General features: G+C 35.4%; 1 protein-coding gene across 7 annotated transcripts in view; it reads left to right on the top strand.

Annotated features, from left to right (window-relative positions):
- Positions 1-19,892, top strand: part of MPP7 (MAGUK p55 scaffold protein 7) — a 456,322-nt gene that overhangs the window by 177,733 nt on the left and 258,697 nt on the right. For all 7 annotated transcript variants that reach the window (XM_058532685.1, XM_058532690.1, XM_058532684.1 and 4 more), the window contains 3 exons: positions 2,181-2,258; positions 4,731-4,811; positions 15,327-15,458. In XM_058532685.1, coding sequence (XP_058388668.1) covers positions 2,181-2,258; positions 4,731-4,811; positions 15,327-15,458 — 291 coding nt within the window. The remainder of the gene's footprint in view (positions 1-2,180; positions 2,259-4,730; positions 4,812-15,326; positions 15,459-19,892) is intronic.

Genomic DNA, 19,892 nt, shown 5'->3' with positions numbered 1-19,892 from the left:
AATCCTGGGGAGGCGGGCAGGGTGGGCTCTTATATCACTTGACTGAGGATCTAGAGAAGATGATGTAGAAAGAGGAGCTGATTGTTTTTGCAAGACACTCAGAAGAAACAAATTAGGTGGAAAAATATGTATGTATTGGGGGCGTGTAATGTTAGGTTATAATTATAGTGTTAATATAAATCAATCTAGGAAAATTAGGAACCACAGGAGAGAGAAAATAAGGGAGCGGAGTGGAGAGGAACCGTCACTAATCCTGTCATCATTGCACATGGCATTGCTGTTTGTGCTGTGTCTGTCCAGCCTCCTTTCTGTCATACTGGTTCAGCAGTGAATGAGGTCAGTGAAGAAGGCAGACGAGATGTTGAGAGGCCTGAGAGGCAGGCAGGCGGAGTGATGAAGGGCTTTGGTACTGAGCCAGATGGCCTGAGTTTTAAATCCCAGCTCTGCCATTTACTACCTGTGGGACCACGGCAAGTTATTTCACTCCTGTGTATCTGGTGTATCTGTAGAATGGGATGGTGGTGCAGTCTGCCTCTTAGTGTTCTTGTGCGGTTAAGGAATTAAAATATTAAACGCATCGAAGACTATATTACTAATAGTACTGATAACTATTATGTAGGTAATACAGACACATGCTAAGTGCCTAATAAGTATAAGTCTTGGTATTTATGATTGCAGAGAAGCAGACATTTAAACAAGTAGTTGCAATAAAGTTAGATGAATTTTATGAGAGAGTTCAGTGTTCTATGTTAGTATATATTGAGGTGACCTAATTCTTGATAATTATTTAAGCAAAATTAATTTAGCTCTTAGGATGGTTGGTTTTGTTTTACATTACACTTTAATAGTTTCTCAAATCAAATTTTAATCCTTTTATAGCTTGTATTCTTGAAAATTTGTTTATTACCCTGATGTGATAGATGTTTAAAGGTTCCAAGGTATTAAGTCAAAATCTTGCCCGTATCATTCTGGTAATATCATAAGTGTCAAAATTCTTTCCCTGATGCTTTGCCTTATGCACCAGGTTGCCAAAAAGGTAATAGAATCCTCTCTTAGCAATAGCATCTGGCTAATCAAAATAAAATCTATCTTCCAGACTTTTACAAGAAAGTTTGTTTAGCTTTGAGTATAATTAAAGAGTGCATTACTTGATACCTATTAAAAACAGGAAATTGTGAGGTGCAACTATTTCATATATATTGGGGGAGAATTTCTTCAACTATAAGTAAAAAGAGGCTACAGTAAGTTTTCAAGTATAAAATTTTAAGGGCACCTATATAAAAGAGCTGAAATAGATTAAACTTAATTGCCGACAGTTATGCATTTGTCAAAGCATCTTACGTTTCTTAACTGTGATACTAGATTTCTTAAGGAACTCAGTTTGTCTTATAATGCGTCAAGATGTATTCTTGCCTTTGTCTTTCTTGGGTAATGATGATGGGAAATGAAGTTCCAAATTTTTATTTATTAAGATAATTTTACTTGTTTTACAATGTGGAAAATTATTTTATTTAAGCTAACTAATTATGAGAAATGTCTCTAGTTACGAGAAATCCCTTTGTTTCTTAGAAATTTGAATTGGAGGGAACAGTTGATGGTTTGGGAAAAAAAAGAATAAGTAGAAGGAACAGTGTGCTTGGTGAGGTGTTCCTGGCGTGCTGCTCACAGGCCTGCACAGAGCCCGCTTCTTCACTCCTGGGGGCTGTTACATACCGAGCTGTTAGGATGTGACTGCCAGTTTATCACTTTGCTTTAATCACAATTTATGTTTTTAGCAGGAATATAGACTACAACCAATACTTGAAGTGTTGAAGCCATATGTTTTAGAAATTAAAGATAAAGCTAACATTTGTTTGGGGGGAAAACAAAGGTTTAGTTTTTATGTGGGTTCTATTGATGAAGTTTTTTTTTCCATTTGACTTCATGTTATAAACACTAGACCGTAGTAATAGATGTAATAGATGATAGTAATATACTAATAGTAATAGATGAATTGTGTAGTAATTAGTAGTAGTAATAGATGCATTATGCACACATATTTGTCATTTATAGATTTATATACACATAATGTTTGTTTAGAATGTTCTATGGATCAGTTTCTAGTTAAAATGGTAAAAATATTTAAATATCTCAGATTGTTTACTAGAAGGTGAACTTATATTCATTTGCTTTTCTTCCAGATTCATGAAAAACTACACTACTATGAGAAGCAGAATCCCATGCCCATCCTGCACAGCGCGGCAGCCTTGGCCGATGACGTAAGTGTGCCTTTCTGAGCTCACGGGGACACATCTCCCACAGGCCTAGCCACGGCAGAACTCATCCTCACGCAGACAGATGCCTGGGATCCTATAAGTGAAAACCAGAAAAAGCTGCAAATGCTTCCAAAAGCCCTGTCATCACTGAGCTTACGCTGCTGTTATGCTGATTTCCATTCACTTTCCTGTTCTAAAATCGTTGCATGTAGATACCCTTATGTTCTGCCCTGGTAACTAGGTAATAGAAATTTTAGGCTGCAACTCTATGCAGAGAGAGAAGCTGTCAGCTATTAGTATTCTGAAAAAGTCAAGAAGGAATGCTTTGGGGAAATAAAGACTAATGAGATAGCTCTATTGCTGACAGTACTAAAAAATGACAGATACTCGTATAGGAATGAGGCATATGAAATACATAAAAAGACAGGATTGTTTTTAAAATGGATTATAAAGCATAGTAGTGATTTATGGATATTAGACCTTTCCAAATTACCTTCATAACCAAAAAATAAATTTTAGAAGCAGTTGGCATTGATGGAGTAGTTAATTTCCTGTAGCTATAATTTTATTTTAAATCTGGGGGAGGGAACTAACTTGCTGTGTCTTACTGTTAACTTTTGGACTCGGATGAATTGAAAGCACACCTGGATAAACTATAAAGGACACTAAGCTAGATGAGAAATATGTTTAGTGTGAAGGCTGGTTTTAGTGACGTCCTGTAGCTTATTTGATGCATTTTAATTTTTTTATTTTGTTATAATAAAACAAACTGTAATTCAGTTTAGTAAAATATCAGGACCATAAGTATAATAAAAATAATGTTTTATTTATAAAACTTATTTATAAAATTTTTATTTATTATAAAAATAACATTATCTATAATAGTAAAAAATTGACCATCTTCAGAGGTTGATTTTCTTTGATATATTTCATATATGTTTTATATTCTAATTTAGAAAATAAAAGCTTATATCTCCAAGCTGTGTCCCACTTGTTTAGTCCTTAAACATTTTTCCTTCCATTTTTATCTACAGAGATTATAAGTTACAGGATGTTTCAATATACGTGTTTTATGAGGAAGCCTACCTCTGCATTATTATAGAACCAAAACATTTGAAATGAAGATGAATAAAGATGTACATATAGTTCTACTAGTAAGATGCAGTCACCACTTGAGAAAGTTTTAAAAACCAGTTTTAAAATATTTACTGTTGAGGGTTTGGGGAAATATTTGTAATTGAGGCCCAATCATGTTATGACAATATTGCTTTTTAAAAAATTTAGACTGTTATATCAGTATGATAAAAACGTAGCATTGTGTGATTCATCAGAGCAATGTATTTAAATGTTAAAAAATATTTTTACATATTAAGTGACTAAAGAGTGCAAAGAGCCTCTTGTCTTTTTGTCAGTTAAAAATTTGTAAAAATATTACCTTGAAAAAGTAAAAGCATTTTTTGAAATGTAATCAATGAATATATCAATTTCATCTGATTTTATTTTTCTAAGTGTAATTTATATTATGTCCTTCTTTTAGAGAAAAGTCCTTTTCCAGAGATAAGAACGATTATTTTTAGCTTGGTAGAAACAATAGGTACAAATGGAAATTTTATGCAATGTTTTAAGAAGGGTTTTTAAATGAAAATATATGTATATATTTTGAATTTTATACTGCATATTTCATAATTCTAATCTTTTTTTTTGTATTTTTGAGTCTTGCTTTTCTTCTTATGAAAATTATATGATCCTTCCCCGTAGCCTAAAACCGAATAGAAATTTTGCCAGGAAGATCTCTTAATGAAGAACACAAGGCGGATTCAAAGTTTCAACCCTTTCTTTAGCTAGAACCAACAATTGGGAATTCTTGATCGTTTATAGTAGAGTGCAGTCAGCATTTTTGGGACCAGAGTAGTCATCAACCTATTACAAGTCATTTTTTGATTAACCTGGTTTGTATTTAACAGACTTCTTAGACTATATAGGTAAACATAATAAAAGTTTCAGACCATTTGCTCTATTAGAGGCATTCTATTTCTTTTTACCCCAGCTCTAAACAGCAAGCTACTGTGGGTTTTTGGAAACCCTGTGGATTTCACCACCTCATTCAGAAGCTCTTTTCTTTCTTTCTTTTTTGAGCAGTGTCAAAGCTTGATCCAGTCCTTTTTACAAGTGGTCCTTTGTCTGCATGCGAAAGACTGTTCCATAGATGAAGTGCTGGGATTTGCCCTCATTGCAATAAGTCAGAAGGTGATCTGGCTGATAGGATTCCTTGAGTGGTACTCAGCCGAGAGCCTGGCCTGGGATCTGGGCTACTAAGTGCCTGAAAAGAAGAGCGATGATGGATAGTCTGTTTTCTTTCATGCTGACTTCTCCTTAATCACTAGAAAGCAGCAAGATCGATTTTTGGTCGTCACACGCAGAGCTACACAATGCTCTTACTAAATGTTCTCTATGTCAATGTGATCTCCCTTGCAGCTGGCTGAAGAGCTTCAGAACAAGCCGTTCAACAGTGAGATCAGAGAGCTGTTGAAACTACTGTCAAAACCCAATGTGAAGGTGAGGATATGTTACTTCTGTAATAAATATCTTCAACAAGGGGCATTTGCTGAGACTTCATCGATGAATTTTGGTTTGAGCATCCGTTTTCAAGTAAATGTGTTTTCAAATAGTGTACAGTATTGTAATAGCCTAAATCCCATTCAGGAAAAAGAGTTGATGATAACGTTGTGACAACTACAAAATGCTTTAATTGGGAAACTCAGAATTTAAGTTGGCAAATATAATGTAGCTTCAAGGTCATTTTACTTTTAAATAAAGTTAAGCGTACAGGATATGGAACCTATTAGTGATTTTGTTTAGCTTCATTTTACTTGGCTAGTTAGTGGTATTCCAATATATTTGACAACTATATCTATTTTTCTATAGGATTATTTTAGCATTTCCTTTCCTCCTCTCCATCTGCTCCTGTCCCACTACCGATTCATGTTTTAATATATCCTACCATTTTACAGAGTAGAACAGTTTTCTGGTGTAAAATACCAATAAAATATTGGTAGACAGATTTCAATTCTCCCTGCCCTTTTCCTCCCAAGTTTATCACTTATTTTTCCTGCAAAGGATAATTAGTCAACAGAAGGCATTCTGAAATTTTCCTGTGAATTCTAGTCATTAATGCACTAAATCCTAGAACCTATACATTTTGGACTTGATACTACTGCAATTGTATGTAAAATATTGTTCCACGAGCCAAAATTACATATAGATTATATAATTATGTCATTAAAATGGTAAATTATCTTATGATGATTTATGTTAAGCATATATAGACTGTTGAATTAACATTTCTGCCTAGATGCAAAAACTGGTTTCTACCTTCCTTGAAAAATCTCCTTTGGAACTGTGCTATATATGATCTTAAACTGATGTTCAAAAAAGAAAGATAGTATTAAATAAAAGATGAAGTGAAAACAAGCATGGACTATAATTTCTAATCCCTGTAAGTAAATATAAGTACATAAAATATATTGCTGTAAGGGTCAATGGACTATGATTAGTAATATGAGAGTGATTAGCTTGTAGTGGTACAGAGGAGATTGATTAAATTTTGCTTTTAAAAGAATAAGGATCAGATTAGAGCATAGTAGTTGCTTTAATATATAGAGCAATATATAATGTCTTTTTATTAAACACAAAGTGTGTGGGAAGGTTAAGAGCTCAGAGAAGGAGATTTGTAGCCAGAGAATGCTCTGAAAACTGCTTCATTTGGTCTTAAACTGCGCGTGAGGAGTTAATATTAACCAGAGCATGGTGAGATGAGCTATGAGAAGCTGATTAAACTTCTTTTTGAGAGTCTTGCCTCGGTTTGAGTATTAGAAATTAAAGAGGGAATGTTTCTGACAAAAAAAAACCCAACAGCAACATGATTTTGGTATTCTATTCAAAGGTGTTTGAAATGGAATAGCTAATAATAAAGAGATTATACTGGATGGAAACTAGTATTTGGCTTGAGAGGAAGGTATGATTTTAGATGGTATTATGCAGCACCACTGGATAAAACTTTATAATTGAATACTTAAACTTTATTATGGCGAAAATAGTCTAGATGAATAATTTTGTTTATTTTTCATATTTATATAGCAGTGTGACTAAAAAACAAGTGAGAAATCAGCATGAAAGATGTATGTTCAGGAAATAATGTGCAGGAAGTGGGTAAGATTCCAGACACGTGATGTTGCAGTTGGCAGTGGCAATTTCTAGTTAGCCAGTCTTGGGGAAAAAATATCTTTCTTTCCTTTTTGATCTAACATTTAACATTGCTTTCCTTGAAATTATTTATATTAACCACCATCACTTTGAATCTCACTTTTTATAGGTAATTACTTTAAGAAATGCAGCCCCAAATAAGTTTTAGACTATTTCAGAATATGAAATATGATCAGCCATTCCTTTTTGTTCTGGGAATAAACTAAAATATTTACTTTTTTTTTAAAGCAGAAGCAAGATACAGTAGAATATGATGTGTATACATGAAATTATTAGTTGAACTGACAGTTAAAATATGAAAAATGTAACTCTGGAGTGTTAATTTGAATATTGTCTTTAATTTTTAATGGATAAAGGAATTAATTATTTACTTTTTAAAGATTGCTTTACCATTTTAAATATTTAATTCATAATGCTGAAAAGCAATCTGAGGTGTACCTCCAAAGTACTATACACACAGACACATACAACCAAATATGTACCCACCGTGGGAAGGTAATACATGTATTCACAGATCTGCCAATTCTTTTTGAAACATTTTAAAACTTTCTTTGGTAATTTGTAAATGTCACTAGAGTCAGATCATTCATCATTCATGCATTCTTATATATTTATTCAATGCCTACTCTGTGCCAGGCTCCACAGATACAACTTGTAGAAAATATTTGAGATTAATGAAGATGACAGGAGAAATATTGGGTGAAAAAGGGAACACAGAGAAATAATGTGGAACAATTAGGAGTGGTGCTAAATCTAAACTTGGGTGGGAGGAAGGGAAGAGGAAGTGGCATACAAGTTGAGACCTCAGGGCTGAGTTTCAGGTAACCAGAAGCGGGCAGAGAGGGGAGGGATGAGTCAGGGGTGGGATGTGAAAAAAAAATAAATTTATTTTTATTAAAAAAATAAATGTTTTAGGTAAGGTGAATAGTGTGTGAAGTCCCGTAAAGAAAATAGCTTGTCAAGTTTGAAGATGTAAAATAAGTTCCATATGGCTGATCAGTGGCTCGTAAAAGAGTGAGGGGTAAGAGTTTAGAGCTAGACAGTAGAGCCTTTGAGTAGGGGGCAGGGCATAATCTTGGTTTGCCCAGGATAGGCTGGTTTATGCCAGGAGTTCCAGTGTTATTATTTGAGAGAGAGAGGGAAAGCACTCTCCTGTCTCTCTCTTTTTTTTCTTTTTTTTTTTTTTTTGGTGAGGAAGATCAGCCCTGAGCTAATATCCATGCTAATCCTCCTCTTTTTGGTGAGGAAGACCAGCTCTGAGCTAACATCTATTGCCAATCCTCCTCCTTTGTTTTCCCCAAAGCCCCAGTAGATAGTTGTATGTCATAGTTGCACATCCTTCTAGTTGGTGTACGTGAGACGCGGCCTCAGCATGGCCGGAGAAGTGGTGCGTCGGTGTGCGCCCGGGATCCGAACCCGGGCCACCAGTAGCGGAGCGCACGCACTTAACCACTAAGCCACGGGGCCGGCCCTCTACTGTTATTAATAGCCTCCCTTTCAATTTTAGTTGTTTCCTTATTTAGATGATAAATTATATGGCCACCCTAATTGTGAGCATATTAAAAAGTTTGAATTTCGTCCTAAGAGCAGTGGAAAGCCATTGAAATTATTTGAATAGGCAAGTGATACAATCACTCAGTATGTAGTATAGTTCCTCGGGGTGGAAGGGTGGTGGTAGGGTGGGAGGAATGGGATACCGAATGGAAGAAGGCGAGTGGGAGTCTGTAGAAATAATTCAGGTGAAACATGATTGTGGCCCTAGTGAAGGATGTGAGGGATTGACGAGAGGAAGTAGGGGATGGATGGAACTAGATATGACTTTAATACGTGGCCTTGGGGCAACTGGTAAATCATTTGGGGAAAAATAAGAAAGACCCCTGCTAGAATGAATTCCAAATAGATTAAACATTTACGTGTAAAAAATTGAACCATTATCGTGGATAAGAAGCATTCATAACTTCAGAGACAAATGGACAGACACACGAGAAAAGTGAAAAAAAAAATCATAAATGAGTTGGAAGGAATAATTTATTTGTGTAAATGATTTATATTTGTCTTTAATAAGTGTAAGAGTTTATTACTTTGACTTTATTTTTACCTTTTACAAAGTGGCTTGATAAAGACTTTTAAAAATAAATAGAAAATTTTTTTTGATAATGCATTGTGTATTTTTATTCAAACTATAGAGAAGTAGAAGCCTGTGTCCTCATTGCTTTATTAGTGAAGATGAGCATTGTTTCGTATGCTTAATGACTTCTTCTGTGAATTGTGTATTCATACACCTCCAGGGATGACTACTCTGAATTGGCTGCATTACCTTTCATCCCTTTTTGTTTACAGAAATATTGCATATACGTTTTGCCATTATAAATAGCATAATAGAATACACTGCTTACTGTTTTGTGGACTTATAACATGTTGATATTTTGTGGACTTCTCTTTGGATCAACATAATTATCTACTTAACTTGTCTCTTAGGGGTGGACATTGTTGTTTCTGATTTTCTGCTATTTAAACAACACTGTAATGCCCATCTCTTGTATATTACAGGATTTTATTGGGTCAATAAATTGTTGTGTTAAAATATTTGTACATTTAAAATTTTGATAGTTATTGCCAGCGTGTCCTTAGCAGTAATCTAGACAGGTCCTCTTGATGTACAGTGCCTGCTGCAACAGTGCATGGAAAGATCCTTTTTCCCTATGCTCTTGCAATGAATAGACAATTAGTTGCATAAGCCCTTTTCAATTAATATTCTTTTTTTGCTTTGCTAGTTGGTCACTAGTAGAATATATGCCAACACTTTTCCTATATAACTTGTTGCCTTCAAGTCTGGAATAGTTAGGAAATGACTAGTCATTCTGTAACAGTGTTCTCAACTGAGAACTGTCAAACATTTAAAAATTACACTCAATCTTTACAAATTGATTGGTCAGCATATGCAAAAAAATAAACAATTCTTATTACTCAATAATGTCTACGAAATCCAGTTTTATTGTCCAAATCTTAAAGTCCGGGAAAAATAACTAAGTATAAAAGAAACAACAGGTCATGAGAAAAGAGAAATGGTAGTGAGTAGCAAAAAGCCTATAATAGATGTAATAGAATGTGAAACCTTCGTGCAGTGATGGAATGGGCAAGAGCACCAATGCTGTGGCGTTAGGGGCACTGACGGAGGGATGTTGATCTCTATAGAGCCTTTGTATCTAGGGGAAGCGGAGGGAGTCATATTAATAAATAAGAACCACTCCTAGGCATCAAATTGCCACAGTCAAGGCAAATCAACCTCTGTGAGTCATCATTCTGTGGCTCATTTTTGATAAAACAGTGAAGTGACATCATCTCCTGAACACGGTATTATAATTTAGGAAGTCAGGGAAAATTTGGTAGATTTTTAAAAGGCAATAAAATGAAAAGGTTTGTTGTAGTTTTTCAGCTTTCCAAAACATTCACTTACCAGAAATTACTCACTGCCTGAGCATGTAGAATGGATAAGACTTCATTAAAGTATGCTAAAAGGAAAAGTTAAGCTTCCTTCTGGAGAAATAAATCAGTGTTACTCATCCTTATGAGTTAGACACTTAATTCTGTGTACCTGACAGGTACTTAGACCATAGAATTGACTCCAGGGGGTCCAAGGCAGGGAGCACTTGTGAGCCTGTGAGCCTGATGAGTTACAAGGCCTAGTGTTCAATTTCCTGCAGATTCTTCAGAGCAACAGGTAAACCCATCAGTTGTGATTGGTAGTTACGGCATATGGAAACCCAATTTTCATTTAGGTATTGCCTTTTGAAAGGAAAATCTGTATATTGAAGAATAAAGTCACCGCAGCTAAAACAGGAAAATGGAATACAAAGCTACTTTTAGTTGTCTAAAATAAAAATCTTACTAACCAAAAATATTTAAAGCAAAGCTATTAAAAATGATGAACTAGATATCTATAAATCTTAAAAGTATATTTTAGAATCCAGACATGTAAATGAATACAAACCTAAGGAGGTAAAATACATAGCTGGAGTTCTTACCAATCACTTTATTTTAAAAAAACATTCATTAGCAACCTCAGTTATTCTTACTATGTGCAAGATAGTTCCCACAGATACCCAGATGGTGGACATTTCTGATATTCTTCATTCCTCTGTATAGATCAGTATTCCCATCTGCTGTCACTCTTCTGTCGGAAAGACATTTTTGTATTGCAGGTTTGCTGGTGATGAATTCTTTCAGCTTTTGTATGTCTTTAAAAAGTCTTCAATATCCCTTCATTTCTAACAGATAATTTTGCTGGATATAGAATTTTAGGTTGACGCTATTTTTCTTTGAGTATTTTAAAGATGTTGCTCTGTTGTCTCATGGCTTACATTGTTCCTGAAAACGTGTTGTCATTTTTATCTTTTTTCTTTTATGTATAATGTGCTCTTTTTCTCTGGATAATTTTGAGATTTTCACTTTCTCACTGGTTTTAAGCAATTTGGTGTTACTTTTATGTTTCTTGTGCTTGGATACATTGAGCTTCTTGAACATTTGGGCTTATTTTTTTTCCATCAAATTTGGAATATTTTCTGCCATATTTCTTCAGGTATTTTTTAGCATCCCTCCTTTTTTTGGAGATGCCAATAATGTATATATATTAGACCACTGAAGTTGTCCCATAGCTCAGTAATGTTCTGTTCATAATTTTTCACTATATATTTTCATTTTGAATAGTTTATATTGCTTTGTTTACAAGTTCACTTTTTCTTCTGTAGTGTCTAATCTATGTTAATCTAAATTCAGTGTACTTTTTTTTTTCATTTCATATGTTGTACTTTTTTATCTCTAGAAGTTTGATATGACTCTTTTTTTATATATTCCAAGTCTCATGTTCAGTCTTTCTCTAGCTTCTGGAACATTTGGAATACAGTTATAGTAATAACTGTTTTAATTTCCCTGTCTGTGATGTATCTGTATAATTTTAGGTTTTGGTTCTATGTACTTCTATCATCTGTGTAATTTCAGGGTTTAGTTCTGTTGCTTTATATTTCTCTTCATTATGAGTTGTATTTTCAGCTTTCTTTGCATGCCTGGTAATTTTTGATTGACTGTGAGTCATTGTGAATTTTACTTTGTTTGATGCTGGGTATTTTTGTATTTTTAGTTATATTCTTGAGCTTTTTCTCTGTTATACAATTAAGTAACTTGGAAACATTTTGATCCTTCAGAGGCTTGCTTTTAAGCCTTGTTAGGTGAGACCTTAGCAGTGTTTAATCTTGGGCAAATTCTTCCCTACTACTGAGACAGTACCCCTCTGTTAGCTCTCCTCAATACCCTGTGAATTCTGAGGTTTTCCCCTCTAACTGTTGGGAACAGGAACTGTTGTTGCTGTCCTGTGCAAGCTTTGGAGATTATTTCTCAACGTTGGAACTCCTGACATTTTGGGGGCTTGATAATTATTTATTGGGGGAGGAGACTGTCCTGTGTGCTATCAGATATTTAGGAGCACCCCTGGCCTCTATGCATTAGGTGGCAATAGCATCCCCCAAATTGTGATGAACCAAAAGGGAGTAAAATGGCCCTCAGTTAAAAACCACTGCTCTGATCCTGTCTGGTAGTTTCTTTATATACGTGCCTTGGCTGAGTACTTGGCTAAGGACTCCAGGGGAACCTCCTGTGGATCTCCAGAGCTTAGTCTCTGTACAGTTCTCTCCTCTCGCATATTCTTCTCTGAGAACTTAAGCCCCTTGACCTCCCTAGGTTCCTGGCTCTGTTTTCTCAACTCAGGGAGACCCCTGGGTTTTGCCTGGGTTCCTTCTTCCCCTGACACATCCAGCAAACTCTCTAGGTAGTAAGCTGGGCAATTATAGGGCTCACGATTGTTTCCTGTCTCTCAGTGACCACTGTCCTTTGTTTTCTGATGTCCAGTGTCTTTGAAAACCATTGTTGCATTAACTTTTTTTTTTTTAAAGTTTGCTCTAGTGGGTCCCTGATAATGCCCTCTTCCTCATTCTTGAATGATACTTTTGCTGGATACACTGTTCTTGACTGGCTATTATTTTTTTCTAAGCACTTTCAAGTATTTTAACTATCTGCTGGTTTCTGTTGCTGCTGCTGATCAGTCAGCTGTCAATCAATTTTTTCTTTCCTATCCCATGAGCTGTCTTTTTCTCTCTGATATTTTTAAGATCTCCTCTTTGCATTTGGCCTTCTGCTGTTTCACTATGATGTATTTAAGCATGGGTTTCTTTTTACTTTTCCTGCTCCCTAAATGATATTGTGGGCTTCCTGAATCTTCAGACTCTGTCTCTCATCAATCCTCAAAAATTTGCAGCCATTATCTCTTCCGATATTTTATCACCTTGATGCTGTTCATTCTTTCCCTTGAAACTCTTGTTGGATACAGAAGGCACCAACCGTAAAGGAAACAACATTAATTGGGGTCATTAAAATTAGGATCTTTTGTTGATCAAAAACATTAGTAAGAAACTGAAAGGGCAGGTTACCAAAGGGCAAATATATTTGTAGCATGTGTAACCAACAAAGGCTTGGATCTAGTATGTGATAATTCTTACAAATCAATAAGAAAAAGATGGAATAAAAAATGTGCAAGAATCTTTAACAGGCATGTCACAAAAGAAGGTATACTAATGCCCAGTAAACATAAGCAAAGGTTTTCAATATCATTAGCTGTAATAAAAATGAAATTTCAACCACAAAAAGATAACACTGCATACTCAGAATGGCCAAATTTAAACTAATAATGTAAAATGTTAGGGATCATGTGATGCAACTAGAACTCACATAAGCTGTTAGTGGGAGTATAATTGGGACAACCACTTTGAAAAACTATTTATCTCTATCTACTAATGTTGGATATGCTTATAACCCATGACTCAGACATTCCACTCTTAAATATACTTAAATTGTATATATATGTATATATATGTGTGTGTGTATATATATATGTATGAAATATTTATGGCAGCATTATTTAGTTCGGCCAAGAATTGAAAACACCCTAAATGTCCCTCAAATGCATAATGAGTAAAGAAGCTGTGAAACAGTCATATGTTGGAATGCTGCATCACAATGAAAAATGAGTGACTGCTGCTACCAGTAACAGCGTGGATGAATCTCACTAACTTAATATCAGGGAAAAAATAAATATGCACTTATAATTCTGTTATACAGTATTTAAATAGAAGCAAAACTACCACCTTCTGGGGAATAGAGGGCATGAGGACTAGGAATGAGCAGTGGGAGCTTCTGGGGTTCAGTTAATGTATTTTTTGTTTGGGGATGTTAACACAGCATATTCATTTTTGAAAATTCATCCTGCTGTATACTTTTGAATTGTGTGCTTTTCTGTATATATGTTATACTCAATTTAAAAGCTTAATTAAAAAATAGACACCATTTCTTTGCCATCTTAGAGCTTCTGTTTCAGTTATTAGCAAATATTAAACATCTGCACATGAAAATGGTTGTAAATTGTGAACATGTATGAAGGCAAAGAAGAAGGTGCTGTGAGATCAAGTAACCGAGGGATCTACTTTTATATTGGATATTTTGGCCAGGCATCTGTGAGAAAGAGTTCTGTAAGTGAGTGAGGAGGATAGTGGATAAGATAAGGTTGGAGAGGAACGCAAGACTAGGACGTGCTCAAGAGTTTGATCTTCATCCCAAGATCAGTGGGTAGCATTAGAAGTTATTAACAGGACAGTTATGTGATTTAATCTAATTTTTAGAATAATCACTCTGGCTACACTGTGAATCATGGATATGAAAATGAGCCAGAGGTGAATGTAGTTGGAGCATTTAGAGGCTATTGCAATGCTCCAGGTAAAAAATGATGGCATCAATGATCCAGAACAGGGGTCTGCCAGCTTTTAATGTAAAAAGTAACTATTGCTTCTACTCAGTTTTACCATTGTAGCGTGACAGCTGCCATAGACAATACACAAATGAGGGAGCATAGCTGTGTTCCAACAGGTGGCATGGTTTGCCAACCTCCCATCTAGACTGGAGAGAAGGTAACAGATGTTAGCATACATTTTGGAAGTAGATTTAACAGGATATGGAGTGGATTGGAAGTGTAGGTGAGAGCAGAGATTTCAAGGATGATTTCCAGCTTCTGGCTGGAGTAATTTATGGATCATGGTGTTGCTGATTAGGGAAGAAGTTAGTTAAAAGTTAGTTAAAAGTCCACTCGCCTAAAATAGTGAGTAGTGACATGTCAAGGTTCCACTGTTATTCTCATCTTTGGTCTGTAATGACAGTATGATAATGTTTTGTGGAGTTTAACCACTGTAACAGTCATGACTAGAAATAATTTTATTTTTTTCTTTTATACACATATGAATCACCTATTACACAAAAAGTGAAAAAGTGAGAAAACAGAAGAATGAAAGCTAGTTAGTCATATTGATCAGTTCTTTTTGTGTTTTGTGCTAACAGTAAGAAAGAAAAAATATATAGTTTTTCAGACTCCCCCTGGCTTGTTGACCAGGCCTCATTTTCTACCTCCTTTCAACAGTAACCCCCCACCCAGCTACCGCCTTTATGAGGATGAACCAGTGAGTATACAGGTTAGAGGACAGTTTATGCTGATTCTTGTCGTGCGTTAAGGGCGTGGGGGTGGAGGTGGCAGCCGAGTGGAGCTGCCTCCTGCTGTTCTACAGAGTCCCTGTTTGTAAGAGGCTCCTTTTCACGTAGGAGCCTTACTACCATTCTTATGTCAAAATTAAAGCACCAATTTGATTTTCTTTTAGTTTGTAGAGTTAAGGCTTTTATTTTTGATTAATATTTTTTACCAACCTTTGACTTTGATAGGCTTTGCTCTCTGTACATGATACTGTGGCTCAGAAGAATTATGATCCTGTATTGCCTCCTATGCCTGATGATATTGATGATGAGGAAGACTCAGTAAAAATCATCCGTCTGGTCAAAAATAGAGAACCACTGGTGAGTTTTGGTTTACATTTTGTGCTCAGATCTGAGTAGATATCATGATAAAACCAAATCTGATGAGGACATACTATTTATTCCTCTTTTACTTCCTCTGTGTGCTCAAACTTTAAAATAAATGCATTCATGTTTAAAGAATATGATTTAGAAAAATGAAGTCAAATAAAATGACAGGCATTCTCTTGGTTGTAAATAGCAATAATTTTTAAAATGTGATTTGTTGACATTTGTAAAAGAAAACATAACATGCACCAGTCACAGTTGATTTGAGATTAAATGGTGCAACTAAAAATAATTGCTTATGGCTTTTCTAGAAAGCTGATTTATTTTAAAGTAATGAGAAATTATGCAAGTATCTGGTATTTCAACATATAAATATAGGCATTTATTTTAGCACCAGAGTTTACACCATGTTGAATTATGTCAAGGTGTCTGTGGTAGGCAGAATAATGCTCCTCACCCCCAATGAGGTCACATCCTACTCTTCATAACCTGTGAATATATTACCTTACATGGCAAAAGGGACTTTTCATGATTAGCTAAGGATCTTGAGATGGGGAGATTATTCTGGATTATCCAGTGGGCCCAGTATAATCACAAGAGTTCTTATTAAAGTGAAAGAAGGAGACAGGAGGGTCAGAGGCACACAAGGAGATGTGATGATGGAAGCAGAGGTTGGAGTGATGGGGCTATGAGCCAAGGAATGCCAGAAGCTTCTAGAAAACGGAAAAGGCAAGGACTGGATTCTCTCCTAGATCCTCCACAAGGAATACAGCCCTGCTGACACCTTGATTTCAGCAGCGTAATACCCATTTTGACCTTCCTACCTCGAGAGCTGTGGGACAATAAGTTTGTGTTGTTTTAAGCCACCAGATTTGTGGTCATTTGTTATAGCAGCAATAGGAAATAAATATAAAGTATATCCATATTTTTATGAAACTACATTCAAAAGAAAAATAAATTTCATAATCTGGCAGTTGATTTTAAATGTGTTGTGCCCCACTTATTCTAATTAAGACATTGTTGTGTTCTTAAAGCAAATAGCAGTTGCTAATACAGTAGTTGCTGGGTATGTTGTTAGATACTTTACATACATCATATTTAAGTCCCATAGTTCGTATCATTTTTCTATTTTTACAGACTAGGAAACTGAAATTGAAAGACGTGAAGCAGCTTGTCCAAAGTATCACAGCTAATGAGTCTAGAACAATGATCCAAACTTGACTCTTTGGCTTCAAATACTAGTTTTTTCTTCTACACCATATTGTGTCTTTATATTTTTCCCTTTTTGGTGATTTTTATCTTCTTGTTTTGTTTAAGGGCAACTTTGGTATATTGATAAATGCATTGGACATTCTTATGCATAAAAATATACAGATAAGTTTGCATGTTACATAAGGAGAGTTATTGAGCATAAAGCTCAGCCACGAACATCCTAGGGCTCCCTGTATTCCTGATTAATATTGTTTAATTTAGATTAAAAATTCATGCTTTTCATCTGTGGTTATAACTCTATACTGGTAACCTGAATAGCTCTTAATTTTTGTTATGGAGGTGATATACTTAGTAAGAATAGATGATAGTCATGGTAGGTGTAGAAAGAGCTATCCCAGGGGCCTGTCACCATAAAGTGACTAATTCTTGGTGGATTCTGTGTATCTGTCAATGAGAAATATGTTTTTGTTTTGATGAATTCGGCCTCTTAGGGAGGTAATTGATAGACTGTCTTGAGGAGGTCAGTAATTCATTAATAATTTCTTTGATCAGTCATGGTTTTCCCAGGAGCAGTAGTTTTTGGTGTGTTGGTTTGGCGAGCTAACATTTAAACAGTCATCAGCAACATTTAGGTCCCCTGCCTCCTCATCAAATAAGATCTTCAACATGTTTATCAAAGAAATTAGGCATGTACTGCATCAAGATTTCTCAAAAGTTTTAGCTGGACCTACTGTAAATTAGTTTAAATTTAAAAAGGAATTGAATGAAGTATATAAAATAAAGTGGTGTTATCATAGTTTGTTACTATTTGTTACTATATTATTTAGCTAATAAGCATGTAACAACTGAAATAATTAGACCTAACATTGAGGTGGTAATTCTTAATCTATTAGCTCTCTTTTGTTATAGTTTATATAATACAGTATATTTAAAATGAGAATCTGAACTAGGATAATGGCAAGAGCCACATATATTAGATTTGATAGGACCAGGCAAATCTTTGGATATAAAGGGCAGGAGGAGAGAGGAAGTCAAAAATACCACAGGAGGTTCTTACTTAGGTGGCTAGATGTACTGTACATTCATTCAGCAAGAATAGAAGGAAATGCATGGGGTAAAAATGACTAATTTCCTTATGGTTGTACTGAGCCTGTAAGGCTATACAGGTGCTAGGAGGAGGTTTAAAAATTCAGGACAAGGAACTAGGTAAATTTCTTTAAAAATTGATCAAATTGCTAAGTTGTTTAAAAAGGGAATATTTCTCTTAAGCATGAGGATATTTTCCAGATTTGTAATATTTGTTTATTAAGGGGATATTTTAAGCATATCTCAGAATTTTTCAGTTTCTTATTAATGTATCATGGTATAATTTGGCAACTTAATAACATTTTCTTCTCGACTTCCCTCTAAATTTGGAGTGTTGAAAAATTTTAATTCCGTTTTATTTTATCCATAATTCCCATTCTGTTTATTTGTCCATTTTTACATGAGTTTTTAAATTTTTTCTCTCTGATTCTCAGTTAATTATTTAAAAGTACATTAAAAGCTTTTTTTCCCAAACATATGCAGATAACTTCTTTAAACTTGAGGTTTAGTTTTCTATATTTAATGCAATTTAAAGTAATTTTGAGTACTTTCTTGTAAAAAATTATTTTAGTCAGTAATGCTTTGTCTTCTTCCTAGTGAACCACAATTTGATTGTATGTTTTCTGTTTAGGAAGCTGTATTTTAAAAAATTAAATAAAAACTTCATACAGAAAACAGAACTTCTAATTGGGATGAAGAAATTCCCAGAATTATTTGTTGGGATTTCTAAAAAAAGTGTTAAGATTTTAAATGTCGTTTTAACATTGGAATGTGAAATTAAATGAGGAGAAGTCCTTGTCTTGAACTTTTTGTAATCCAAATGTATAACCTAGTGCATTATCTTTAGTTTGACAGTTATTGTAAGGTTTTGTTGTTAGTGCCATCGAGTGGATTCTGACTCCTAGCGCCCTGTGTACAGGAGAAGGAACCCTGGGAGGTCTCTCTGCACCGTCCTCTCCCCTTCTGGCGTTCTATCAGACAAGGCTCCGCTGCTCTTCACAGGTTTTCATGGCCAGTTTTTTCAGAAGTGGGTGGCCAGGTGCTTCTTCCTAGTCTGTCTAGTCTGGAAGCTCTGCTGAAACCTGTCCACCGTGGGTGACCCTGCTGGTATTTGAAATACTGGTGCTAGAGCTTTCAGCATCACAGCAACACGCAGCCGCCACAGTGTGACAACTGACAGACAGGTGGTCTGGCTCCCTGACTGGGACACGAGCCTGGGCCGAGGCAGTGAGAGCACCAGATCTTAACCACTAGACCACAGGGCTGGCTGTTGTAGAGGTAAAGAACGATTATTGGGTGCATAAATTAAACGTTTAAAAAATATACTGCCTAGAAAAAGTAGAAAATATTTATTTTCAACGAACTTGTCATTTTACATTTGTCAAATGTCAGTTGTCAGTGTGGGGAAGTTATTGAAGCCACAAAACTGCCAAAGGAAAAAAAAAAAAAGCAGAAGAAGGAAAAACCAGGAGAAGATTAAGAGTCAGAGGCCTCCTTAGGAGAATGAGTCCAAGTGGTAAGAATCAGAAATAGACAAAGTGAGGGAAGCCAAGCAGAAATAAAATTCTAGGGAGTCGATGGTCAGGAGATGTTTGGCAAATGATTCAAGAAAAAACGTTGTAAGATTTAGTAACTAAGGGGTTATGAGTGTTAAGAATGTAATTTTGTTAGACCTAGGTATAAAGTGGTGAAATGAATACCAACCTTGCATTAGATGACCTTGGTGGGAGTTATGATGATGTCACTCATTTGCTCTATATCCTTACAGCAGCGAGTCACTTAACATCTCAGCCTCAGATTCCTTATCAGAAAGTCAGGAGATCTGCCTCTTTCAGAGTGTTTTGAATATCAATTGAGATGGACTGTATCTGAAGTGCTATATAAGTCCTTATGCATTATGCAAGCATTATATAAATATCCCCTAGAATGATAAGGTGCAGCTAGATAACAGCTGTTTAAGGAGAGAGTGGTTTCCTGGGAGAAGAGGCAGTGAACACAGATCATGGAGGTGTTTGGCAATGGAAAGGAAAAGGGTGATAGTAGAAGCGGCGGGATGGATAAAAGAATTGAGAGGAGAGAAAAGCCATGGTCAGGATGCACGGAGCAGAGCTGTCCCTCCTCCCTTCTGAG

Source organism: Diceros bicornis, chromosome 36 (assembly GCF_020826845.1).
Source record: "Diceros bicornis minor isolate mBicDic1 chromosome 36, mDicBic1.mat.cur, whole genome shotgun sequence".
Taxonomy (NCBI): domain Eukaryota; kingdom Metazoa; phylum Chordata; class Mammalia; order Perissodactyla; family Rhinocerotidae; genus Diceros; species Diceros bicornis.
Note: the sequence above shows the minus strand (reverse complement) of the source record. Positions and strands in the feature narration are given on the sequence as shown.